At 41.4% G+C, this 27,263-nt stretch overlaps 1 protein-coding gene across 2 annotated transcripts in view; it reads left to right on the top strand.

The window, feature by feature from the left end:
* Positions 1–24,562, top strand: part of LOC135518319 (serine/threonine-protein kinase PRP4 homolog) — a 37,258-nt gene extending 12,696 nt beyond the window's left edge. The window contains exons 7-16 of one of the 2 annotated variants that reach the window (XR_010452141.1): positions 825–898; positions 2,335–2,425; positions 2,654–2,801; positions 3,495–3,632; positions 15,032–15,185; positions 17,711–17,825; positions 18,253–18,404; positions 18,633–18,719; positions 19,828–22,120; positions 22,646–24,562. Coding sequence is in view for 1 of the 2 variants with exons in the window: in XM_064943410.1 (XP_064799482.1) it covers positions 825–898; positions 2,335–2,425; positions 2,654–2,801; positions 3,495–3,632; positions 15,032–15,185; positions 17,711–17,825; positions 18,253–18,404; positions 18,633–18,719; positions 19,828–20,034 (1,166 nt within the window). In the remaining variant the exon portion in view is untranslated. Of the gene's footprint in view, positions 1–824; positions 899–2,334; positions 2,426–2,653; positions 2,802–3,494; positions 3,633–15,031; positions 15,186–17,710; positions 17,826–18,252; positions 18,405–18,632; positions 18,720–19,827 lie in introns of both variants that reach the window. The other variant, XM_064943410.1, reaches the window with a different exon arrangement.
* Positions 24,563–27,263: the final 2,701 nt, after the last annotated feature.

The raw sequence follows: 27,263 nt of genomic DNA, 5'->3' as shown, positions 1-27,263 counted from the left end.
ACCATATTAATGACCTAAGGCTCGTATTTCATTTACATTTTACATTTACATTTAAGTCATTTAGCAGACGCTCTTATCCAGAGCGACTTACAAATTTCTGTGAGTTATTATATTATAATTAAGTTTATGATTTACTAGAGCAGTCTGACTTAGCGGTGGTAGGCAGCAGCAGGCTCGTAAGCATTCATTCAAACAGCACTTTACTGCGTTTGCCAGCAGCTCTTCGCAATTCTTCAAGCATTGCGCTGTATATGACTTCAAGCCTATCAACTCCCGAGATTAGGCTGGCAATACTAATGCACCTATTAGAACATCCAATAGTCAAAGGTATATGAAATACAAATGGTATAGAGATAAATAGTCCTATAATAACTACAACCTAAAACTTCTTACCTGGGAATATTGAAGACTCATGTTAAAAGGAACCACCAGCTTTCATATGTGCTCATGTTCTGAGCAAGTAACTTAAACGTTAGCTTTTTTACATGGCACATATTGCACTTTTACTTTAATCTCCAACACTTTGTTTTTGCGTTATTTAAACCAAATTGAACATGTTTCATTATTTTTTTGAGACTTAATTGATTTTATTGATGTATTATATTAAGTTAAAATAAGTGTTCATTGTTCATTCGTTTGTCATTATATATAAAAATGTAGTATATAATGTAGTGCCAAAGTCCATTATTCATTATGTCATATCCTATTTTACACAATGAATTCTTATTTATAAATCAAATGTATGGCCTTTTGACATCAGCAGTATTCACAAAATGCTTTTACAGTTTAACAGTGCTTATAACTGTACTCCCTTTCTTTTTTAGAAGGAACCAACCAGAAAAAAACATCCGCCCCTGATATGTTCACTGAATCCGATGACATGTTCGCCGCCTACGATGTGAGTACTCCTCCTGTTGCTATGATTCCTTTCCGATTCTGACCACCATGACGTGTACGAGTCTTCAACTTTTAATTGAAGTTGTCTACGGAATAGGATTCTGGCAGATAGTTGCACAGTGTGGTGTCCGGGTCACCTTTGTATTACTGTCAAAACAAGCTTCTGTCAGTGGTAACTGTAAACTGGGCCACAGCGTTTTCTCTGGTGACATTTCTGTGAGAACTGCTAGTTTGATTCAGAGTCTGGGTTTCACATAAATCATTAACTGAGGTCAGTGGGGAACAATCAAACACCTGTGTGTGCCACATTGATCCCAAGTCAGAATACCACCTCAACTGTGTCTGAATAGGTTTTGTATTGCAGCCTGACAGTCAGACCTGGGTTCAACAAGTATTTATTACACTGAACAAAAATATAAACGCAAGTGTTAATCCGATGTTTCATGAGCTGAAATAAAAATCCCTGAAATTTTCCATACGCACAAAAAGTTGATTGCCCTCAATTTCTGTGCACAAATTCATTTACATCCCTGTTAGTGAGCATTTCTCGTTTGCCAAGATAATCCATCCACCTGGCAGGTGAGGCATATCAAGAAGCTGATTAAACGGCATGATCATTACAGAGGTGCACCTCGTGCTCGGGACAATAAAAGGCCACTCTAAAATGTGCAGTTTTGTCACACAACATAATGTCACAGATGTCTCAAGTTTTGAGTGAACATGCAATTGGGATGCTGACTACTGGAATGTCCACCAGAGCTGTTGCCAGAGAATTGAATGTTAATTTCCCTAATATAAGCTGCCTCCAACGCCGTTTTAGAGAATTTACGCTATGTCCAACCGCAGTACATCCAACCGGCCTCAACCACAGACCGCGTGTAACCACGCCAGCCCAGGACCTCCACATCCGGTTTCTTCACCTGCGGGATCGTCTGAGGCGGGGTGGTGCTGAGGACTATTTGTGTCTGTAATAAAGCCCTTTTGTGGGGAAAAACTCATTCTGATTGGCTGGACCTGGCTCTCCAGTGGGTGGGCCTCGCTGCCAAGTGGGTGGGCCTATTGAACTCCAAGGCCCACCCATGGCTGCACTCCCAGCCCAGTCATGTGAAATCCGTATATTTCCATTCATTAATTAATTTCAATTGACTGATATCGTTTTATGAACTGTGACTCAATAAAAATGTTGAAATTGTTGCATGTTGCGTTTATATTTTTGTTCAGTATAGATTATTTTTATTCTATGAGTGTTTGATTAAGCCTGCTTATGGCGCAAGATGGACGTGATTTACGCTTCTGGGACTATTAATTTGGTTCCATTGCGCCAGGCAAGCTCAATCAAGCACACTTAATAATAACTTATTACTTGAAAGGATATATTTATTTTTTGTTGTTGTTGAAAAAACAGTTTTTTTACGAAGTGATTTGTGGTCACTGCAGAGTGCAAGGCTTCGAGCAGCAGGCTTTGGGAAGGACTTTAAGGAGAACCCCAACCTCCGAGACAACTGGACAGACGCAGAGGGCTACTACCGTAAGTCTATTTAGCACAAAGTTCCTTCCTTCCTTTGTTCCTACCTTCATTTGTTTGTTAGATCATTCATCACTCAGAGTGAAGTGTTTTGGTTAGATCTATTCTGTTGCATGTTGATATGTTTGTGCACAATTGTGTTTTTAATCTACATTATCCGTCAAAATTGTTCGAAGAGAAAGTTCCCTATCCATAACCAGCTAATATATTCTGTCTTTTGATGTTTGACAGGACTAAATATCGGGGAGATACTGGACAAGCGGTACAGCGTGTACGGCTACACGGGCCAGGGGGTGTTCAGCAATGTCATCCGCGCCCGAGACGTGGCCCGCGCCAGCCATGAGGTGGCCATCAAGATCATTCGGAACAACGAGCTCATGTGAGTGTCAGTCTACCAATAGTTAGTCCTGGGCCCTGTTCAGCAGCTAAATGGAGGGAAACAGGGGAGATATTACCTGAACTTGCCTGTTGCAAAAAGTTTTGCTCGGTGTGCACCACTGAACACAACTCATCAAACTCATAATGTGAACTTTCCCTCATCATTATGCCTTTGTTACATGGAAGAAGCTTGTATTTAATATTTTTACAAGGGGAGCCACCTTCCTCCTGGAGGGATGGGTGTGTAGGCTTTTTTTCAAGATCCTGTTTTTCAAAATACTGTGTATTCATTAGTCTGATTCAGTTGCAAAACATTTTGCAACGGAATCAGACTAATGAATACACAGTATTTTGTTCCAGCCCTGCTCTGACAGACCAGATTCAGCTAAGGAAGTAGAGGTTAGTGGAATCCGGTGTTAGAGCACAAACCGTTTACTCCAAATGGGAAATGTTTTCCAACGAAAATTAGAGTTTCTATTGGACAAATGAATGTATGACCCTCCCAGTTTGGTTCCGTTTGCTTCTGTTTGGTTCTTAGAGTAAATGGTAAACGGTTTCCGTTGCTAAATGTTTTGCAACAGACAAATTAATACTCCTCAGTACACCCAGTAGCTCTCCAGGTGGACCTGTCCTACTGGGACGCCAGTGTGTCCATAACTTGAGACTCATCCCAGTGATCTCTCTGTCCTAACAGGCAGAAGACTGGGCTGAAGGAGCTGGAGTTCCTTAAGAAGCTCAACAATGCTGACCTGGACGACAAGTTCCACTGTCTGCGGCTCTTCCGACACTTCTACCACAAGCAACACCTCTGTCTGGTCTTCGAGCCTCTCAGGTACACCAACAAGGCCACTGGCTCCCCTAGATTGAGTACAGTGTTTCCCCTTTCACTGTGTAGGCAGTAGGGCTTACCCCATTTAGCTGACAGGTAGATTGTTTGGTCGCTTGGCTGTTGGTCGCCAGAGATTTCTTTAGTCGAGCAGAAGCATGGTGTACAAGGCTCTATCTGATTCGCACCTGTCTGAGTGGATTAATCCATTGTAGGGGCTGTGGGGATGGCACAGTCCACTCTAAGACATTTGCTACTCAAATTGTATATGGTTATGTAAGAACAATGGTGCAACACTAATACAAATGATATTGTTTTATAACAAATGCGCTTTTGTCCCCGTCGGATAGCGGTCGCTGTCCGCGGTTCTGAAACATCAGTGCGCTGTTGAATTGGCGCCTTTTCCTAGACCATGTTGCTATGTGCATATTAGCAAAGTTAACCAGCATATTGGTGTTGAGAACAATGCGGTAGAGGCAGCAGCGGAGTTAGGAGTTGAGAAAACAGCCCCTGCCTTAATTGTCAAAGAAAAGTGAAGGAATCCCCAACTTAATTGGGTCTGTCATCAATAGCTTAATTGTTAAATGTGCCTGGCTTTATAAATCATCCATATATACTGTATCTACAGAAATAAGATAGATCCTGCTCCTGTTGCCTGTTAGAGTGTTTAATTGCCTACTGATTCCGTTAGCCCCAAGCCTCACGCAACCACAACATGTCGGATAAACAATTTCACAAATGCGTCTGTTTTTAATCTTTGCAACGCTGTAATAAAGGCTTTACACCTTTTTTTGTTTTTTTGTTAGAACAGCCTCTCGGGTATTTATAATTTATTCACACGGTTCCATATTGTCCTGAAAAATAATATAATAGCCTTTGTTTTTCTTGATCCTTATTGTTATTATTAATATTATTGTAATGTCATTAGCATTAGTAGGCATAGTATAGCGGCCTTGTATAACAACCATCGAGCTGTAGGCCTAAGGGCGTCAGCACGCTTCAGTTCGGCTGGTGGCTAGTCGAAGTCAGCTTGGCGGACTGAACACGTGTGCTCGCAAAAAAAGCGGAAATATTACTGTTTTTCTATTTTGAGACAGATTATGACAGATTAAGAAATTTGTCATAAATTGATGTTTTTGCCGAGGAGATCTTAGATGCACAATTTTACATATAACTAAGATGTTTGGTGCAGTATATCTAAATGAAAAAATATGCATGAAAATGAATCTTCGCTTGTTGAATGACAACAGACTTTACTGAAGAATCCCTACTGTTGACCAATCACAGACAAAGGGGCGTAGACTTCGGCTATCGATTTCGGCTACCGACATCGGCTTGCCTGAGAATGTTTTGTGTGTGTCTGAATAACCGAAAAAACCCTTACCAAAGTCCAAAACGAACAAAACACCACAAAAAGAAAGGATGACCAAGGCACTCTTCATATAATTAATTAAAATGCCTTTATTTGTATGGCATGTTAAATAGAAACAAAGTTTTAAAAATCTGACGCGTTTTGGCTGCAGGGCCTTTGTCAGGGTGTACAAAAAAAGGAGTACAATGTCCTCTTTTTAACAGCTTTTCCAATTACCCCTAATTGGAAGAAGGAGTGGTTACAAAATTGATTGGACACACCTAGTAAACAATACTATACACATTAAAAAGTGAAATACTGTAGGTATGTTATCAAAAAATCTAACTCCAAGCTAGAAGTATCAGAACACCTAGAAAGGTAGTTCTATCCTTAAATATGACTGGGAGAAGCGTCAAGAATAAGAAAGCAATTATATTCCATAGTACACTAGAACACAGCAAATATGAACAACAACAGTCTAAAAATAGCTGAGGGCAATTGAGCAAAATGTCCACTAGATGACAGCAAATGGACCCATCACGACCCTACAGGAAGGGTGAGAAATCCATATCTTCAATTAAACCAGGGTACTTAGTGACCTGTAATTTGTAAATCCATATCTTCATTTAAACCAGGGTACTTAGTGACCTGTAGCTTGTAAATCCATGCCTTCATTTAAACCAGGGTACTAAGTGGCCTGTAATATTTTAAATCCATATCTTCATTTAAACCAGGTTACTTAGTGACCTGTAGTTTGTAAATCCATATCTTCATTTAAACCAGGGTACTTAGTGGCCTGTAGTTTGTAAATCCATATCTTCATTTAAACCAGGGTATTTAGTGGCCTGTAGTTTGTAAATCCATATCTTCACTTAAACCAGGGTACTTAGTGACCTGTAGTTTGTAAATCCATAAACTTTCACTTTGGTTTAACTGTTTAAGACGGTCCCCTTTTCTAATAGAGGCCGGAATATGATCTTGTAGGGAGGCAGGGTTGCCATGGTGTAAGGACTTGGAGTGCCTTGCCATGGGGTATCTTCATTGCCTACCCGTATGGTGTACTTGTGTTCCGCTAAGCGGTCTTGAAGGCGTCTCTTTGTCCGTCCAATGTAGAACGCCTTGCATTGTGGACATTCCAATCTATAGATGACATGAGGGGTTTTGCAGTTAATGAAATGCTTGACGTAATACTCCATTTTAGAAGCTGTGTCAACAAAATACTTTTTCTGTTCAATATTTCTGCAATGGTTGCATTGGTTACATGTAAAAAGCCTTTGGGTTTGTGGTCAAGCCAAATTTTTTCAGAGTCACCCAGAAGATAACTGTGGACTAATTTGTCATTTAGGGTAGGACATCTCTTAAATCTTATGACTGGTGGCTCAGGAAAGACTTGGCGTAGTAGCGTATCACTTTGGATGATTCCCCAATTATTTTTAGTGATTATTTTAATGTTCTCTGTTTCAGTGCTGTATTTTGTAACAAAATATACTCTCTCCGATGTATCACGAGGCACTCCCCTTCGCAACAAGTTCTCTCTGTCAAGTAATCCAGCCCTCATACCTGCATCTTTGAGGTAGCCCCGTTTCAAGAAGCGATTCTCCAATTCAGCACATTTGACATTGTAGTCTGTTTCCTGATTGCAAATTCTACGGACTCTTTGGAATTGGTCATATGGAATGTTTACTTTTAGCCTTTTGGGGTGAAAGCTATCTGCCGTCAGAATGGTATTCCCATCTGTAGGCTTACTAAAGATTGATGTGTGCAAACAACCTTTGTAATTTTTACTGATGTCGAGTTCCAAAAAATGGTTTGTTGTTATAGTTAGTTTGATGTTGGGGTTAAGGTATTGGTGGAAGGAAATAAGTTCATCTTCTGAGCCGGACCAAAACAAGCAAACATCATCAATATAGCGTCCCCACCATATAATCCGGTCAATGAAATGGTTATTAGAAGGATCCAAAATGAAGTTATTTTCCCATTTACCCAAGTACAAACCAGCGTAGGAAAGGCTGTAGCAAGCTCCCATGGCACATTCTTTGACCTGTTTAAAACGGTCCTGAAAGATGAAGATGTTATGATTAAGAGTCCATTCAGTCAGTGAGACAATTAATTCTGTAGGAGGCACCTCAGTTTCAGGCTGGGTACTCAAGAAATGGTGCATAGCTGCCAATCCTTGTTCATGTTCAATTGTGGTGTATAGAGACTCCACATCCATGGTGACTAAAAGGGAAGCTGTACCTATATTGTTCAATTCCTTAATTTTGTTCAACACATCTGTGGTATCTTGAAGATAGGCTGGGAGTGACACCAGAAAAGGCTTAATAAAGTAATCAATGAACTTACTTTTATTACCACTAATGACTGGTCTGCCTGGGGGGGTTTCAAGATTCTTGTGGACTTTTGAAAGAAGACAAAAAGAAGCCATACGCTGACTGCCATTGAAAATAAATTTGAACTCACTGTCTGAAATGTAGCCATTCTCCTTAGCTTCTGTGAGGATCCCTTTCAATTCAGTTTTTAGGTCCTCTGAAGGGTTGAAGGTTAGCGATTGGTAGAATTCATCATTGTCTAATTGATGGTAGGCTTCTGTCACATATTTGTCTTTACTCCACACTAGAGGTCGACCGATTAATCGGAATGGCCGATTAATTAGGGCCGATTTCAAGTTTTCCTAACAATCGGAAGTCGGTATTTTTGGGGAGCCGATTAAAAAATGTATATATTTTAAAAAGTATACCTTTATTTAACTAGGCAGAACACATTCTTATTTTCAATGACGGCATAGGAACGGTGGGTTATCTGCCTCGTTCAGGGGCAAAACGACAGATTTTCACCTTGTCAGCTCGGGGGACCCAATCTTGCGACCTTACAGTTAACTAGTCCAACGCAATAATGACCTGTCTTTCTCTCATTGCACTGCCTTTTACGCGAATGCAGTAAGCCAAGGTAAGTTGCTAGCTAGCATTAAACTTATCTTATAAAAAACAATCAATGATAATCACTAGATAACTACACATGGTTGATATTACTAGATATTATCTAGCGTGTCCTGCAATATGCAACATATAATCTGACTGAGCATACAAGCTTACAAGTATCTAAGTATTTGACTGAGCTGTGGTAGGCAGAAGCAGGCATGTAAACATTCATTCCAACAGCACTTTTGTGCGTTTCTGCCAGCAGCTCTCTGTTGTGCGTCAATTATTGCTCTGTTTATGACTTCAAGCCTATCAACTCCCGACATGAGGCTGGTGTAACCGAATTGAAATGGCTAGCTAGTTAGCGCGCGCTAATAGCGTTTCAAACGTCGCTCACTCTGAGTCTGTGGTTGTTTCCCTTGCTCTGAATGGGTAATGCTGCTTCGAGGGTGGCTGTTGTCGTTGTGTTCCTGGTTCGAGCCCATGGAGGAGCGAGGAGAGGGACGGAAGCTATACTGTTACACTGGAAATACTAAAGTGCCTATAAGAACATCCAATAGTCAAAGGTTAATGAAATACAAAAGTTATAGTTAGAAATAGTCCTATAATTCCAATAATAACTACAACCTAAAACTTCTTACCTGGGAATATTGAAGACTCATGTTAAAAGGAACCACGAGCTTTCATATGTTCTCATGTTCTGAGCAAGGAACTTAAACGTTCACCTTCTTGGCAAAATGTATTTAGTGTAGCATTCTGGACGATGGGACAAAAGGTGGACTTGGGCTTTGTTTTGAGGGCAAAGAAACTGCCTGACCTGAGACACTGGTGTCTGTAGTGTTTTGCTTGTACCAGGCCTTCAGATGTAGATTCCTGTAGAAACGAAATAGGTCAATCTTTGTATTAAATTCATTAGTTGAGTATGTGGGGGCAAAGGACAGTCCTTTACACAAGACCCTTACGCAATCATCAGAAAGGGGTTCTCCAGAAATGTTGATCACAGCCTTGTTCTGGTCCGTGTGGTTGGATAGTCTTGATTTCTTCCTCCCCCTCCGTGTCGGCCTCTTCCGCGTCCTCTCCTTGTCTCGTTGAGGATCCTGCGTGACTCCTCTTCCCGATCTAAAACATCTTGGGAGGAGCTGGCCTCTGAGTGTCTGGGGTGATCCTCACTGCTCGTGAAGTTGAAAAATAAAGATCTACTCTTCCTCCTCTGCGGATGGGATTCTGAATTATTGCTCATTAGTTTTCTCCAGGCAAAGACCTTGCCATCTCTATAGTCTACTTCACAAATTGTTGTCATTTATATGTGCACAAACTCTTTCAAACTCTTTCGGCTTGGAAGTATGCGGACATCTTAAGAGCGCATCCTATTTAGTCTTAAAACTGTAGCTTACTTAGGCCTATATTTCAATACTTATATAGGCTACTGTATTCAGTCATTCATGTCATCACACAGCAGACGAGTCATTCATGATTTGAAATGCAATCAAGCATTTAGTTTTTTTAACACACTTCAGCAATTCTATGCCCGGCACAATCAAATCAATTGTAGTTGGACTCCCTCAAGTCATTTGTGTGTCTTAATTATTTCATCAAACACTGCACTCCAAGCATCAGACAAGCTTAGTGCATATAGTTGATTTGATTAAAATACATAGGATGTGTCTATACAGTGCATTCGGAAAGTATTCAGACCCCTTCGCTTTTTCCACATCTTGTTTTTTTACAGCCTTATTCTAAAATAGATTTTTTATTTTATCATCAATCTACACCAGGCCTGGGCAACTCCAACACTTTAGCCCCAGCTAACACACCTGGTTCCAATAATCTACTAATCATGATCTTCAGTTAAAAATGCAATTAGTTTAAATCAGGTGTGTTTGCTTGGGATGGGGGAAAAGTGTGACACCAGTCAGGTCCCCGAGGACTGGAATTGCCCAGACCTGATCTACACATTACTCCATAATGACAAAGGGAAAACAGTTTATGGAAATTTCATAAATACCTTATTTACATAATTATTCAGGCCCTTTGCCATGAGACTTGAAATTGAGCTCAGGTGCATCCTGTCTCCATTGATCATCCTTAAAATGTTTCTACAAGTTGATTGGAGTCCCCCTGTGGTAAATTCAATTCATTGGATATGATTTGGAAAGGCACACACCTGTCTATAGAAGGTCCCACAGTTGACAGTGCATATCAGAGCAAAAACCAAGCCATGAGGTCAAAGGAATTTTCCGTAGAGCTCCGAGACATGATTGTGTCGAGGCACCACCAAAACTCTTCTTAGACCTGGCCACCTGGTCAAACTGAGCAATCGGGGGGGAGGGGCCTTGGTCAGGGAGGTGACCAAGATGGCACTGACAGAGGGGGTCGCCTCGCTTCTAGTCCTTAGGAAACAATGCCGAATTTTGTATTTTTATGTATTATTTCTTACGTTGTTTGCCCAGAAAATCTTAAGTGTTATTACATACACTTAAGGGAGAACTATTGGATATCAGCGCGACGGCAACTTAGCAACTTAGCAACATTACGACCATACGACTTTCCCGAAGTGGATCCTTTGTTTGCACCACCATCCAGGGCATTTGATCTGATTCCAGAGGCTGACCCAAAACGTCGCCACAGAAGAGAGAGCCGAAGTGGCCTTCTGGTCAGACTTCGGAGGCGTGCACACCACCCACCACTTCTGAGTTTATTACTCGCAAATGGGATTGTAACATACTCTGTTTAATGGAAACATGGCTCTCTCGGGATATGTTGTCGGAGTCGGTACAGCCACCGGGATTCTTTATGCGTCGCACCAACAGAAATAAACATCTCTCTGGGAAAATGGGCGGGGTGTATACTTCATGATTAACGACTCATGGTGTAATCGTAACAACATACAGGAACTCATGTCCTTTCCTCACCATCAAATGCCGACCATATTATCTCCCAAGAGAATACTTGTTGGTTATTGTCACCGCCGTGTATATCCCTCCTCAAGCCGATACCACGACGGCTCTCAAGGAACTTCACTGTACTTTATGCAAACTGGAAACCATACATCCTGAGGCTGCATTTATTGTAGCTGGGGATTTTAACAAAGCAAATTTGAGAACAAGGCTACCTATATTCTATCAGCATATTGATTGTAGCATTTGTGCGGGCAATACACTAGATCACTGCTACTCTAACGTCCGCGATGCATAAAAGGGCCTCCTCTGCCCTCCCCTCGACAAATCTGACCACAACTCCATTTTGCTCTTCCCGTCCTATAGGCAGAAACTCAAATAGGATGTACCCGTGACAAGCACTATTCAACGCTGGTCTGACCAATCGGAATCCACGCTTCAAGATTGTTTTTATCAAACGGACTGGGATATGTTCCGGGTAGCCTGAAAATAATATTGATTTATACGCTGATTCGGTGAGTAAGTTTATAAGGAAGTGCATTGAAGATGTTGTACCCACTGTGACTATTAAAACCTACCCTAACCAGGATAGATGGCGGCATTCGCGCAAAACTGAAAACGCGAACCACCGCATTTAACCATTGAAAGATGACTGGGAATATGGCAGAATATAAACAGTCTAGTTATTTCCTCTGCAAGGCAATCAAACAAGTGAAATATCAGTATAGGGACAAAGGGGCACTTCACCGGCTCAAACACGAGGCTATGTATGTGGCAGGATCTACAGCCAATCACGGACACCGACGTCTTGCTTCCAGACAAACTAAACACCTTCTTTGCCCGCTTTAAGGATGATACAGTGCCACCGACAGAACCCGCTACCAAGGACTGGGGGCTCTCCTTCTTTGTGGCTGACGTGAGTATGACATTTAAACTTGTTAACCCTTGCAAGGCTGCCGGCCCAGACAGCATCCCTAGCCGCGTCCTATGAGCATGCGCAGACCAGCTGGCTGATGTGTTTACGGACATATTCAATCTCTCCCTATCTCAGTCTGCTGTCCCCACATGCTTCAAGATGGCCACCATTGTTATTGTACCCAAGAAGGCAAAATTAACTGAACTAAATGACTATCGCCCGTAGCACTCACTTCTGTCATCATGAAGTGCTTTGAGAGACTAGTCAAGGATCATATCACCTGCACCTTACCTGCCACCCTAGACCCACTTCAATTTGCATACCGCCCCAATAGGTCCACAGCCGATGCAATCGCCATCACACTGCACACTGCCCTATCCCATCTGGACCTTTGGAAGAATGCTGTTCATTGACTATAGCTCAGCATTCAACACCATTGTACCCTCCGAGCTCATCATTAAGCTTGAGGCCGTGGGTCTCAACCCCGCCCTGTACAATTGGGTCCTGGATTTCCTGAATGGCCGCCCCCAGGTGGTGAATGTAGGAAACAACATCTCCGCTTCGCTGGGGCCCCACAAGTGTGCGTGCTCAGCCCCTCCTGTTCACCCATGACTGCGTGGCCATGCATGCCTCCAATTTAATCATCAAGTTTGCAGACGACACAACAGTAGTAGGCTTGATCACCAACAAAACCGAGACAGCCTATAGGGAGGAAGTGAGGGCACTTGGAGTGTGGTGTCAGGAAAACAACCTCTCACACAACGTCAACAAAACAAAGGAGATGATCGTAGACTTCGGGAAACAGCAGAGGGAGCACCCTCCTATCCACATCGACGGGACAGCAGTGGAGAAGGTGGAAAGTTCCTCGGCATGAAATTGTGGACAAACTGAAATGGTCCATCCACACAGACAGTATGGGGAAGAACCTCAGCAGGCTGAAGAAATGTTGCTTGTCATCTAAAATCCTCACAAACTTTCACAGATGCACAATTGAGAGCATCCTGTCGGCCTGTATCACAGCCTGGTACGGCAACTGCACCGCCCACACCCGTTGTCACAGGAAGGGCAAAAAGATAATCAAGGACGACAACCTCCACCCAAGCCACTGCTGGTTCACCCCGCTATAATCCAAAAGACAAGGTCAGTATAGGTGCATCAAAGCTGGGACAGAGAGACAGAAGCTATTTTTCAATCTCAAGGCCCTGATGGCTCTGACTGTTAGACAGCCATCACTAACACAGAGAGGCTGCTGCCTACATACAGACTTGAAATTATTGGACACTTTAATGAATAGTGACTTTCAATGATGGCACTTTAATAATATTTGCATATCTTGTATTACTCATCCCATATGTATATACTGTATTTTTATACGATCTATAGCATCTTGCCTATGCTGCTCAGTCATCGCTCATCCATATATTTATATGTATTCTCTTTTTCCATCCCTTTACTTAGACGTTTGTGTATGAGGTAGTTATTGTGAAATTGTTTGATTATTTGTTCGATATTTCTGCACTGTCGGAACTAGAAGCACAAGCATTTTGCTACACTCGCAATAACATCTGCTAACCATGTGTATGTGACCAATATAATTTGATTTGATTTGATCAAGAACCCGATGGTCACTCTGACAAAGTTCCTCTGTGGAGATGGGAAAACCTTCCAGAAGGACAACCATCTCTGCAGCACTCCACCAATCAGGTCTTTATGGTAGAGTGACCAGACGGAAGCCACTCCTCAGTCAAAGGCACATGGAAGCCCACTTGGAGTTTGCCAAAAGGCACCTAAAGGACTCAGACCATGAGAAGCAAGATTATCTGGTCTGATGAAACCAAGATTGAACTCTTTGCCCTCAATGCCAAACGTCACATCTGGAGGAAACCTGGCACCATCTCTATGGTGAAGCATGGTGGTGACAGCAGAGACTAGTCAGGATTAAGGGAGAGATGAACGTAGATCCTTGACGGAAACCTGCTCCAGAGCACTCGGGGATCACGGAAGTTCACCTTCCAACAGGACAATGACCCTAAGCACACAGCTAAGACAATGCTAAAGTGGCTTCGGGACAAGTCAAACAAAAATAGAACTGTTTGGCCATAATGACCATCATTACGTTTGGAGGTAAAAGGGGGAGGCTTGCAAGCCGAAGAACACCATTCTAACCGTGAAGCATGGGGGTGGCAGCATCATGTAGTAGGGGGTGCTTTGCTGCAGGAGGGACTGGTGCACTTCACAAAATAGATGTCATCATGAGGGAGGAAAATTGTGGATATATTGAAGCAACATCTCAAGACATCAGTCAGGAAGTTAAAGCTTGGTCGCAAATGGGTCTTCCAAATGGACAATGACCCCAGGCATACTTCCAAAGTTGTGGCAAAATGGCTTAAGGACAACAAAGTCAAGGTATTGGAGTGGCCATCACAAAGCCCTGACCTCAATCTGTGTTGGCAGAACTGAAAAGGCGTGTGCAAGCAAGGAGACCTACAAATCTGACTTAGTCACACCAGCTCTGTCAGTAGGAATGGGCCAAAATTCACCCAACTTATTGTGGGAAGCTTGTGGAAGGCTACCCGAAACATTTGACCCAAGTTAAACAATTTAAAGGCAATGCTACCAAATACTAATTGAGTGTATGTAAACTTCTGACCCACTGGGAATGTGCTGAAAGAAATTAAAGCTGAAATAAATAATTCTGTACTATTTTTCTGACATTTCACATTCTTAAAATAAAGTGGTGATCCTAACTGACCTAGACAGGGAATTTTTACTTGGATTAAATGTCAGGAATTGTGAAAAACTGAGTTTAAATGTATTTGGCTAAGTTGTATGTAAACTTCTGACTTCAACTGTATACACACACACACATACACACACACTACCGTTCAAAAGTTTGGGGACACCTAGAAAAGTCCTTGTTTTTGAAAGAAAAACACCTTTTTGGTCATTAAAATAACATACAATCGATCATAAGTACAGTGTAGACATTGTTAATGTTGTAAATGACTATTGTAGCTGGATTTTTAATGGAATATCTACATAGGCTTAGAATGACTTAGAATATGTGGACAACTACAAATACCTCGGTGTCTGGTTAGACTGTAAACTCTCCTTCCAGACTCACATTAAGCAGAGGGCACTGGACAGTTACTTTACAACTTTATGCAAACAGGAAATTAAGTGGGGTGACAGGCAAGTGGTAAAAACAATGGGAAGGGTGGTCTCCAGTGGGATATGTGATATGCCAGGGAGTGTTACCACTACACCATAGCTTTGCACAATGCACCTCCAGATTGTAAGTGTCATCTCTCTCTACTCCTCAGTATGAACCTGCGCGAGGTGCTGAAGAAGTATGGCAAAGACGTGGGCCTCCACATCAAGGCGGTGCGCTCTTACAGCCAGCAGCTCTTTCTGGCCCTGAAGCTGCTGAAACGCTGCAACATCCTGCACGCCGACATCAAACCTGACAACATCCTGGTGCGTCTCCTCTAACCAACCAAAGCACCCAGAGAGAGTCAATAACACTACAAAAATACATGTTTAAAGCAGGTTTTGGTTTAGAAAATTGTTTTTAAGTGTCACTCCACAATGATACAATAATACAGATTTGTTTGTTTTTAAACACATTGTGAACCACTCAAATGTAGTTTTGAGACTCTAACAATCATTATCAAACATGGCAAAGGCATCATCTATAATTCATTACATCATCTATACACATGTATGCATAAACAAAAAAACTGAGTACAGAAGATAAAAGGACAATTAAGCACTTATAAAGAAATGTCTCCGTTGTGGGATAATGTGGCAGGCATTTAAATTATTATTACTTGACGATAAAATGTCACCCAATTAATTATTATAATCTAGACTGTTAATTATAATTTTGTCTGGACAGCTGACTAAAAACATCATCCCTAATGTTGTTTTATAACACACAGTAAAGCAAGACATGAGCTTCTGTTTCAATTGAACCCTTGTTCCAAGAAGTACATACACCTTTATCTAAGGGAATGTTTGTGTATCGACGAGTCTCAATGGCGAAATGGGCCACTCCACATCTAAATTTAACAAAAGAGCTTTGATATTACTTCGATAAAACTGTACGTACATAGGCAGTAGGTGCACAGTTTATTACTTTCAGGTTTGTTTATCAGTTGGTACCACTTTAGTTCATTGTGTTCCTAAAAGCGCTGATTCAAAAGCATTTTGGCTATTTCTAGAATACACTCTGGCTTTGACATTTTTCTTTGAAACTTCACAAGCCCATACAAATACATTTTAACATGTTCATACTGCAAAAGCTCTGCAAATGTTTTTAAATGCATAGCCACTAGTGATACCATTTAGTTTTCCAGCCCATATCACATTGAATAGCAGCACAAAGGTAACATCTGCAGGCACGGTTAAAAACAGCATTGACACAAGTACAATTTATCTGCCCACATACTGCTGCAGCATAGGTAATAATAGGAAGCACCAGTGATTCAAACAGTTTAGTGAAACATTTAAAAGGTAGGCCACCCATTCCTTACCGTGGCGCAGCGGTCTAAGGCACTCCATCTCAGTGCAAGAGGTGTCACTACAGTTCCTGGTTTGAATCCGGGCTGTATCACATCTGGCCGTGATTGGGAGTACCATAGGGCGGAGCATAATTTGCCCAGTGTCGTCCGGGTTTGGCCAGGGTAGACCGTCATTGTAAATAAGAATTTGTTCTTAACTGACTTGCCTAGTTAAATAAAACAATTTACACTTCACAATGACGGCATCAAGGGCACGATTTGCATTGTTAGCTATGCACTTAATCCAAACCTGAATTGATAATCAACCCCAGATACTTGTACTCACTGACAACATCTGTGGCAGGACCACAGGAGAAAGTAAGGTGTTCTAGGCACTGATGAATTCCTATAGTTCACTACCTAAGTTTCGGCTACATTGATTTTCCATTTGCATTGTTCACACCAGTTCAAAGCAATATAAAGAAATCTCAACTCAGTTTCAGAGATCAATACTATGTCATCTGTATATAAAAGAGTAGACACTCGTTCATTGTTAAGACCTTTTCCTCGAGCTTTGATGGCCAGAGTGAGATCATTAATATACATTGAGAACAGAATAGGTGATTAAATGCAACCCTGTTTCCCTCCAATGTCAACAGGTAACCAGTCAGTTAGCAGACAGTTAGCCCGTACATAAGGCATTTCAGGATGTTACCATGTAGACCAATCTGACTCCAGCTTGTCCCATATGGCATTGTGGTCAAAGGCTTTAGAGAAATCTATTAAAGAACAGTAAGTGGACTTGTTCATTTTTTTATTTGACTCTGATTGTGGTAAATCGGGTGGTGTATTCCAGGCATCTTTGTTTCTTTCTGAACCCATTTTGCGCATCTGCTATATTGTTGTATGATTCTGAATGATCCATTATGCTGTCTTGTTGGCATTATGACCCAGTTGCGCTGATAACTGAGGCACTCTGGTACTCTGCCCTGACCTGTTTTGCCCAGTCATGTGACCAGCCGTGGCCCAGTGCACCTCAGTTTAGTCTAATTGTGTGAACAATGTGATCTTTGGGGGGGGGGGGGTTTAACACTGTTAACTAGAGATGACCGTTGTACAATGTCAATGCTCTGACTATAAATTAGATACAGTACATTTAAAATTGTATCACTTACCTAAGAGTTTAGTTTACAGCAGGGTTGTCTCGCTTGCTAACTAGCCAGTAAATAACTAGATGCTTGCTGACTAGTATTTACTGACCTGTGACTGTGGCACGCAGCACTCCTTTTCCACAGTGACGTGAAATAGGGTTATTCACTTCTGCATCTCAGTTCTTTTGATAGCATGTGGTTTGTCATTGTGCTTGAACTCTACAATAAATGCATTTGGTGGAAGGGGAATGCTGGGAGATTTGCCATCACCATTGACCTTTTGAAACATGTTGGCTGGAGTTTTACATAGGTCGAGTGGCATATTTTTTGATTAGTTTGTTTTCAACAGGTCAACGAGTCGAAAACCATCCTCAAGCTCTGTGACTTTGGTTCAGCGTCGCACGTGGCAGAGAATGACATCACGCCCTACTTGGTCAGCCGGTTCTACAGGGCGCCGGAGATTAGTGAGTCTTCGCTTTTCTTCTCCTCTGTTCTTTTTTATTTTCTTCTCTTTGGATTGGTTTAGAATGAATCCTCTCAACTTTTTATCACCAACCCTTGACCTGAAGTACTACTATACTTAGTGTGCAGGCTTTTACATCCCAGCACAAACTACATTAACTACATTAAACTAATCACCTCTCATCAAGTCCTTGATTAGTTGAATTAGTGCATCCAGAAGCTCTCCACAACCAGTTGTTGACCACTGCTGTAGGTCTTAACTTGTAGGGAAAATGTACAACTGTCATGTTTAGTCGGCACCAAACGGAAGAAAACAGATTATTTTGAATATTTTTGAGAAGGTGTGCCCTTATGAGCACATCACTGATCAAACATACTCATTTGCCATGGTTTGTCATAGTCCCCTAAAGCCTACATCTTTCCTTGCAGTCATCGGGAAGCCTTACGACTATGGGATCGACATGTGGTCCGTTGGCTGCACTCTGTATGAGCTGTACACGGGCAAGATACTTTTCCCAGGGAAAACCAACAACCACATGATTAAGCTCGCCATGGACATCAAGGGCAAGATGCCCAACAAGGTGAGACCAACTGTACTGTAGGGTCCATCCAGAAACACCCCCTTCCCCCTACTATTGGAAATGTACAGAAAGAAAAACTATTTATTCAGAAGTGAAATAAGAATTCTGAAATATCAATGAAGTTTCCTATCAATGAGGAAACTTGAAAGTTGAGTTTCTGGTTTCTTCCTGGACAGATCAATTTGAAATGGAATTGACCCCAACTGATATCTTTCTACCCCTTCACAGATGATCAGGAAAGGCGTGTTCAAGGACCAGCACTTTGACCAGAACCTCAACTTCCTGTACACAGAAGTAGACAAAGTCACTGAAAGGGTAGGTTGTTGTCTCAGAGTGGGAATGTTTGCATGAAAACCCCTCTGGTATCAGTCAACTGGGTAGCCTAGTGGTTAGAGCGTTGGACTAGTAACCGAAAGGTTGAAAGTTTGAATCCCCGAGCTGACAAGGTACAAATCTGTCGTTCTGCCCCTGAACAGGCAGTTAACCCACTGTTCCTAGGCAGTCATTGAAAATAAGAATTTGTTCTTAACTGACTTGCCTAGTTAAATAAAGGTAAAATTAAAAAACTGATTTTAGACTGAACAAAAATATAAATGCAACATGAAATGATTTCAAAGAATTTACTGAGTTACAGTTTATATAAGGATATCAGTCAATTGAAATAAATTGATTAGGCCCTAATGACTGGGAATGGGCGCAGCCCTGGGTAGGCCCGTGGTCTGCGGTTGTGAAGCCAGTTGGACATACTGGCAAATGATCTAAAACAGCGTTGGAAGCGGCTTATGGTGGAGAAATGAACCTTCCATTTTCTGGCAACAGCTCTGGCGGGCATTCTTGCAGTCAGCTTGCCAATTGCACGCTCCCTCAACTTGAGACATCTATGACATTGTGTTGTGTGACAAAACGGTACATTTTAGTGGCCTTTTGTCTGTCCCCAGCATAAGGTGCACCTGTGTAATGATCATACTGTTTAATCAGCTTCATGATATGCCACAACTGTCAGGTGAATGGATTATCTTGGCAAAGGAGAAATGCTCACTAACAGGGATATTTAAAAAAATGGTGCACAAAATTTGTGTGTATGGAACATTTCTGGGATCTTTTATTTCATCTCATGAAACATGGGACCAACACTGTACATGATGCCTTTATATTTTTGTTCAGTGTATTTCCATTTTGTGCAAAGTTAGCTAAGCCCATTGTTCATTCTCCTTTTCCTGCTATTCCAATCACCCCTCTACATCTCTATGCCAATTGTATTTTTCCCCACTCCTTTCTTTTCTCTCGCCTTCTTATCAAATGGTTTGTTTTCCTTTTGATGTTTTCCTTTCTCTCTCTATCGCATGCCCTCCCTTTCTTTCCTGACTCCCCTCTTTCCATCCCCCCTGTACCACATCTGTCCTTCTGTCCCACCTATCCACAGGAGAAGGTGACAGTGATGAGCACCATCAACCCCACCAAGGAGCTGCTGGCTGACATGGTGGGCTGCCAGCGTCTCCCTGAAGACCAGCGCAAGAAGGTTGCCCAGCTCAAGGACCTGCTGGACCTGACCCTTATGCTGGACCCGGCCAAGAGGATCAGCATCAACCAGGCCCTGCAGCACCCCTACATCCAGGAGAAGATCTTCTGAGCATCTCTTACTGTCCCACTCACAGTCATGCATTGATTGATTGACACATCCAGAAGCTAGTACTGAGTCCCTGGTTTGACTATGGTTGGACCCCACCCAGCCCAAGAAATGGATTTATTTGAGCTGGCAGACTGATGGAGAGGAAGTAGTATTATCTTTCTTCCCCTGTTTGAACAACACACACATCCCGTTTAACATTGATCTAAGGACTTGTATTATATAACCATAGTAGGGGTGTGAACATTCATATGTTTAATCGAAAGTGTTTTTTTTTCTCTACAAAATTTAAATCCCAGTGCAGTTATCACAAAACTACCACTAACAGGTCCTGATCATCATAAAGGGAATAGGCCTACCTAGCACAACAATGCTGTAACGTTAGTAAGAGGGGATATGCATCCGCACGTCATCGTCGTTAACAGTTTGAAAGAAAGTGCTTATTACAGTTGGTATGCATCTGCTTCCAAAGGCCTATTTGAGTTGTGAGGTCATTTGTTAAATGAAGAACTGCAAACGCCATTTGAGCATCGACTCACGCTACTGAAACGGGTGCGTCTTTCTCATAAATTTCACAGTTTACTCCCATTTCAACAGGGTGTTATTCCTTTTATAATGGTAGTTGAGACATATAGTTAACAGCATTAGAAAGCTAAAATTATTCCCTTTTTAACCAACCTGTATTTAGTGGGATTTCTTTTGCCCTGTGTTTTATTTGTGAGCTTAAACCTGGTGGCAGGCTTTTGTTAATCATGAAATAAAGTAGGCCCCTAGACTATTGAATACACAATTTGCCTTCATCAACATAATGCTTTTGTTTCATATTTTATTATGGAACCTGCCTAGGTTTAGGGGGGGTTGTAACCTATTCTAAATGAAACACTATAGCAGTTCACAAAAAAGCCTAAAATAGCACTGCAGTTATTCCAAATCTACAGCGCGTGGCTGGAACACATTTCCCTACGTTAATCAACCAGTCCATTTTGAATTTGTGATAAAGCTGTCGTGATTCGGCAAGGAATGTAGTTTGTCTACAGTTTTGTTTGTGTATCCCATCAGTTCGATACATTTTTATAGGCGTTAATACTATGAAACTACTATTATGATAATGCCCTTTTAGTGTAAGAGCTGTTTGAGAAGACAGCCTGAAGTTTCAACCTGTTTCGGTGAGATGAAGTTTTGGCCTGCCTATTTGGCCTATTCCAGATGCCACCTACTGTAAGCCCACGGTAGAACTTAATTTCCCCCTAGCGGTCATACCATGCAATATGATTTGACATGGAATTTTGTTAAATGTTCTTATCGTTTTAACGGGGGGGAAACTTTTTTTTTTTAAATTGCAGTTTGAACGTTAAGAAATATTTTCCATTTGTCACATCCCTAAACCATAGTAGGGCTCCAAGCAGAATGCCTGCTTTACAACATATTTTCCATCTCTGCCTACCTGCAAGTCAGATAAGAAACTTATAATGATGCATAACTATCTCATGGACAGTAAGGCACTCATAAAGAGTTAGAGATTCATCCACTTGGATTTTCAGTTTTTGATTGGCCCCTTGCAGGTGACTGAAGGTGGATGATATTGTAGCTGTAAAAATATAATTCTGATGGTTGGAGTTTACTGTCATTCATGAGTTGCCAAGGCTGTGACGAGCAGGGAGGGGGTCCAGATAATGATCACAGTTATTTAACTTGGGCTTTGTTTGATTGGTCGCAACCCAATGCCCTAAACCTTTTGAATGGGATGTTTGTACAGTCTGTAGAAGGTGAAGTCTTGCAGACTTCTTTGACTTACTATTATTCTGTGCGGTTATTACCTGTCATGCCCTGTGTTGTGTTGTGTTGTGGTGCAGGGCCAGTGTAAATGCTATTTATATCTACGTCTCCCCCAGGTATTGAAAACCCACCCCGTCCCCCACCCTGGTGTCTGTGCAGGCCCTGGTCCGCATGCCCGTTCTGCCGCTGCCTGTAGGTCTGTCAGTGCTGAAAACCCAAACTGTTGGGGGTCCTTGGGTCCTACTTGAGCCCACCTGCAGGGATGGCCGCTCATGTTTAAAGCAGATTGTATACCACTTTCAGTACATTGAAGGTAAGCTATCCCCCCTCTTCCAAAAAACAAACCCCATCAACTTCACCTGGTTATTACCTCCTATGTTTATTTATTTTTAAAATAGAATTTAATATTGTACACATTGTTTTAGCCAGATGCCCCCATAGACATGGTTTACATGTTTAAAAATATGTCAACGACAAACTGGATAAAAGTAAACTTAATCAAGTCACGCACCCAAATTGTGGAAAGGAAGTTGGGTCGGGTATGGGGGGGCTGCATCCAACAAGCTATGATGGACAAGAGCACCTTCAGTGTACTTATCTTAATGGAACAGCTCAGAATTTCTTGCTCTCCTGTAACGAATACCTTTTTGTTTTTCATGTGTTCCCTTGATACAATGTTAGAAACTGCATGTGAGGATGGCAGTCTTGCTCTGTATTCAAACTCATGTGTTGCAATTATTTTAGGCATGTTCCTCTAAAAATAAGGATATTTAAGTGTTTTGTTTCCCTCTATCATTGGTTTTCATGTTTTGTATGACCATGTTGTCTTTTGATACAGGGATATTTCTTCTCTGAGCTTTGAGTCTGCTTGTTATGAGCGGTAATTGCCTCTACTTTATTTTGTGTTATATATTTTAATGTTCTTATAGGAGCAAAACAGAAATAAAAGAGCCCACACATGTGTAGCTGATGGAGAATGTATGCCTTTTCCACAAATGTCTTCCCTACATACTCATGCCAACGTTCAGGCCCCTTTAAGTGTCTTACAATTAACCGAAATTCTGTATTTTTAAAACTAATCCACAAACCTTAACTAGAATACTTTTGTTTTCATCAGCTTTTTGTGCAGTTTTTAGGCTGGAATCCCAACTTGATTTGTGCGCATAACTTGACGAACACAGATCTCAAGTTAGGATTTGGCACTTGTATGCTAAATTTAGTTTCAAACCAAATAAGCAAAATACTTTTTTTTACTGACACTAACTGATGTTTGATGTTTTTCCCAACAATGGTGTTTCCTGTGGTGGCTGAGAGCGAGACAGAGCCCAGCACCTTCTCCAGCCTGGGCTCCCCTTTCAGAGAGACAAGACCTCCACAAAGCCACTTATCAAGGTCATTTTTGATGGCATGGGTAGATACAAAAAGCAAACAACACTGGGGTGATAGAAAAGACAAGATGGGGAATCACTTTCACTTATTATTTTATTAAATGCATTTATAATAGACACTCATAATAACATACCTTAAAAGTTTGTTTCCATACGTTTTCTCTCACAATACTTTTATGGCCTCCTTCCTTTTCTCCACATGACATCTACTCTTTCTGGTTAAAAATAGAATTCCACGCTGCTCATATACCTGACTGTGGATGTTTGGTTAATCATATGGCTCTAAACTAGTTCCAGATTGCTACAAGCAAGGCTTCAGGTATCTTGTCTTTTAACTGTGTTAAAGTTGAACCAAGATACTTTTCATTTGTTCTCTATATATTCTAGGTGCTGCCACTTTAGAGAAGAAACTCACAAGGAACCTCATCTGGACAAAGGTTTCTGTTCTGGAGATAGTTACTGTATTTGTAAAGGTGGAGTCGTCAATATGACAATCATACAAAACGGGGCAAATTACTGCATACAACAACAGTATTCAAATCTTCTGAGATTGCTACTTTAGGCTTTTCCCAATCTGGGCTAGGCTCAAGGGAGGGTGCAGATTGGGAAGAGACAATTCGTTTTGGCATATTTCTTATTCTGTTTTTTTTTAAGCAGAAAGAAGCCCTGCTGTGTATGATGTAATTTTGATAAGTCAACCTTTTATAGTCATGATGTCATGATCTGATTTGTTGTTCTTTTTCAAACATGTTAGCAGAAACTACTGTAGTTACCATAAGGAGCCCGTATTGGACACATTGGGTGATATTTTGGACCCATTATAGACATTTGGGATTTGTTCATGAACTCAATGCATTGCTTATGGATTCTGAGCAAAGCGAAATAGATGGCAATCGTATTAGGTCATTTAGATTGAACATATGTTACAATTTGGCTAAATCTATGCCAAAGTGACCATCAACAATAAGGTAATACCTTTTCTTGTTATTGATAAATATGGCCAGATTCATATCACTGTGTTAACGTTGCAATTTTGTGTTTATTTTTCAGGGTAAGTCAGAACTTATTTTCCCTGTCTTGGTTTCATCTGTCTCCTTTTTCTGCTTTGGTGCCCATGTAAGACTCAAGGCCAGAGAGATGTTCAACAATGGGCCCTGTGGATATTTCTCAGAAACATTTTAAAACAGATATGTATTAAAACATATGTAACACTTTTGTCCATGTACTTAACTTTATTCGTGTAATCCAACCCAAATAATTGGACACCACTTTTTTCAATATATGATAAAACATTATGTATATTTTGTCAGCTGTTGAGAACATAACTTGTATTCATTTTCACATAATAAACATGTCAGTGAAAAATATTTGGTATAGTCCGTGCCTATCTGATGATCAGTAAAAGATCTTTGGTAATAGCTTACTTGGACACTGTCAAAGCCTACATAATCATGTAGCCATAATGACATGCTGTCACAAAAATCCTGACTTGGCCTGTCTGCTTAGGTGTAAGCTCTTAGATCGCAATATCTACTAATCTAACATATGGAATTGTTTTAAGATGTTCATAAAAATGTATAATTTTGCCATTTGATTTAAAATTTTCAGACCCCTGTAGGTATAACGGAGAAAAAAAAGTGCCTTTACTGCTAGAGCCCATAGAAATGCATTAAATAAAACAGTTGTACATGACAAAACATGCAGTAGGAAGGTGTGTGTTGAGGAAGAATCGTGCAAAGTATAAACCATGTTCTGCTGTCACTGATAGCTCAGAAATGGAACCTGAGGAGAGAGGATGAATTACCTGTGGTGGCAGGTGTTGTCAAGACCTCCAACCCTTGCCCCGGGCCAAGTGGGAGTGACATTTTTGGAGAAAGTGGATACCTGCCTTTTGGCAGATCCATATGTAGTTATAGGTAGAAAATACGTTGTGTACTGTTAAATTGGTGAAGGTAGTTCGAAGTGTACTTCATTTCTGTGTTCGGTCCAGAGGGAGGGGGTGCATTGCGTCACGCAACTAGGGACAAGACCTGTGACTTGCGTTGCTCTCCGTAGCAGGACGCCTTTGAAATGAGTGTTGTTAAATTCCCTGTGTCTGTGACACCCACTGTTTGGTGCGACGCAGAACTGGTGGCGAGCTTTGTGAAATAGAAGACATTGTCCTTTTGCGTTTTGAAGCAGTCTTTACCTAATGAAACCATGTTAGGATACGTTGGTTATCCAGTGAGAGCTTTTGTTCCGATCTCACTAATTTTTTCAGATGCCAGGCTTATGGTCATGTTGCAATAGTGTGAAGGAGGGAGATTCCAAGGTGTGAGCAAGAGGGCAAGGAAAGTGTACAGTCATGGCCAAAAGTTTTGAGAAAGACACAAATATTAAATTCCACAAGGTTTGCTGCTTCAGTGTCTAGATATTTTTGTCAGATGTTGCTATGGAATACTGAAGTATAATTATAAGCATTTCATAAGTGTCAAAGGCTTTTATTGTCAATTACATGAAGTTGATGCAAAGAGTCAATATTTGCAGTGTTGACCCTTCTTTTTCAATACCTCTGCAATCCGCCCTGGCATGCTGTCAATTAACTTCTGGGCCACATCCTGACTGATGTTAGCCCATTCTTGCATAATCAATGTTTGGAGTTTGTCAGAATTTGTGGGGTTTTGTTTGTCTACCCGCCTCTTGAGGATGGAACACAAGTTGGGATTAAGGTTTGGAGAGTTTCCTGGCCATGGACCCAAAATATATATCAATGTTTGTTCCCCGAGCCACTTAGTTATCACTTTTGCCTTATGGCAAGGTGCTCCATCATGGTGGAAAAGGCATTGTTCGTCACCAAATTGTTCCTGGATGGTTGGGAGAAGTTGCTCTCGGAGGATGTGTTGGTAACGTTCTTTATTCATGGCTGTGTTCTTAGGCAAAATTGTGAGTGAGCCCACTCCCTTGGCTGAGAAGCAACCCCACACGTGAATGGTCTCAGGATGCTTTACTGTTGGCATGACACAGGACTGATGGTAGCGCTCACATTGTCTTCTCCGGACAAGCTTTTTTCCGGATGCCCCAAACAATCAGAAAGGGGATTCATCAGAGAAAATGACTTTACCCCAGTCCTCAGCAGTCCAATCCCTGTACCTTTTTGTTTGTGCAACGCAATGATGACGGCACGTGTTTCCTTCCAGGTAACTATGGTTTACAGAGGAAGAACAATGATTCCAAGCACCACCCTCCTTTTGAAGCTTCCAGTCTGTTATTGGAACTCAATCAGTATGACAGAGTGATCTCCAGCCTTTGTCCTCGTCAACACTCACACCTGTGTTAACGAGAGAATCACTGACATGATGTCAGCTGGTCCGAAATGCAGTGGAAATGTTTTTGGGGGATTCAGTTAATTTGCATGGCAAAGAGGGACTTTGCAATTAATTGCAATTCATCTGTTCACTCTTCATAGCATTCTGGAGTATATGCAAATTGCCATCATACAAACTGAGGTAGCAGACTTTGTGAAAATGTATATTTGTGTCATTCTCAAAACTTTTGGCCATGACTGTAGTATCAGTGGAAAAAACTAAATTGTGGGGGTGCCCATGTTGCTTGGGATCAGAAGTGCCCAGTGCGAGAGAGACCGGTTGAGGTTACGAGGGTTAGAGTAGATGTTGTAGTAGTACATCTGCATGAGGTGTCGTATGCTAAGGCAGTGAAGAGAGTGGAAGGATGATGGGTCAAGAGTGAGTAGTATGCCTAGGCCAAAACAGAGTGATATACACATTTGTGCTTCAAAAAAGGTTGGCTTCTTACTTACTTCTTACAATTCATTGACATTGTCATCAACTCTAATGCAGAAATGGAAGGTAAATCACAGAAAACAGATGTTGAATTGGAAGCTGCAGAGAAGAACATGGATGTATGAGGTTTTACTGCAGAAGAGTTACAAGGTGTGTTGAATGAAAGAGTCCTGTCCTCCCAGGCTGTCGACATGGTGTAGGATCAGTTAGGGTCAAGTAGTGGGATCGGGTGGTGATTTTTATTTTGTATGAAATAGTGGTATATAGGTCACTGGCTTACCGGACACCC

This window comes from Oncorhynchus masou, chromosome 3 (genome assembly GCF_036934945.1).
Source record: "Oncorhynchus masou masou isolate Uvic2021 chromosome 3, UVic_Omas_1.1, whole genome shotgun sequence".
In the NCBI taxonomy this organism is placed as follows: Eukaryota; Metazoa; Chordata; class Actinopteri; order Salmoniformes; family Salmonidae; genus Oncorhynchus; species Oncorhynchus masou.
Note: the sequence above shows the minus strand (reverse complement) of the source record. Positions and strands in the feature narration are given on the sequence as shown.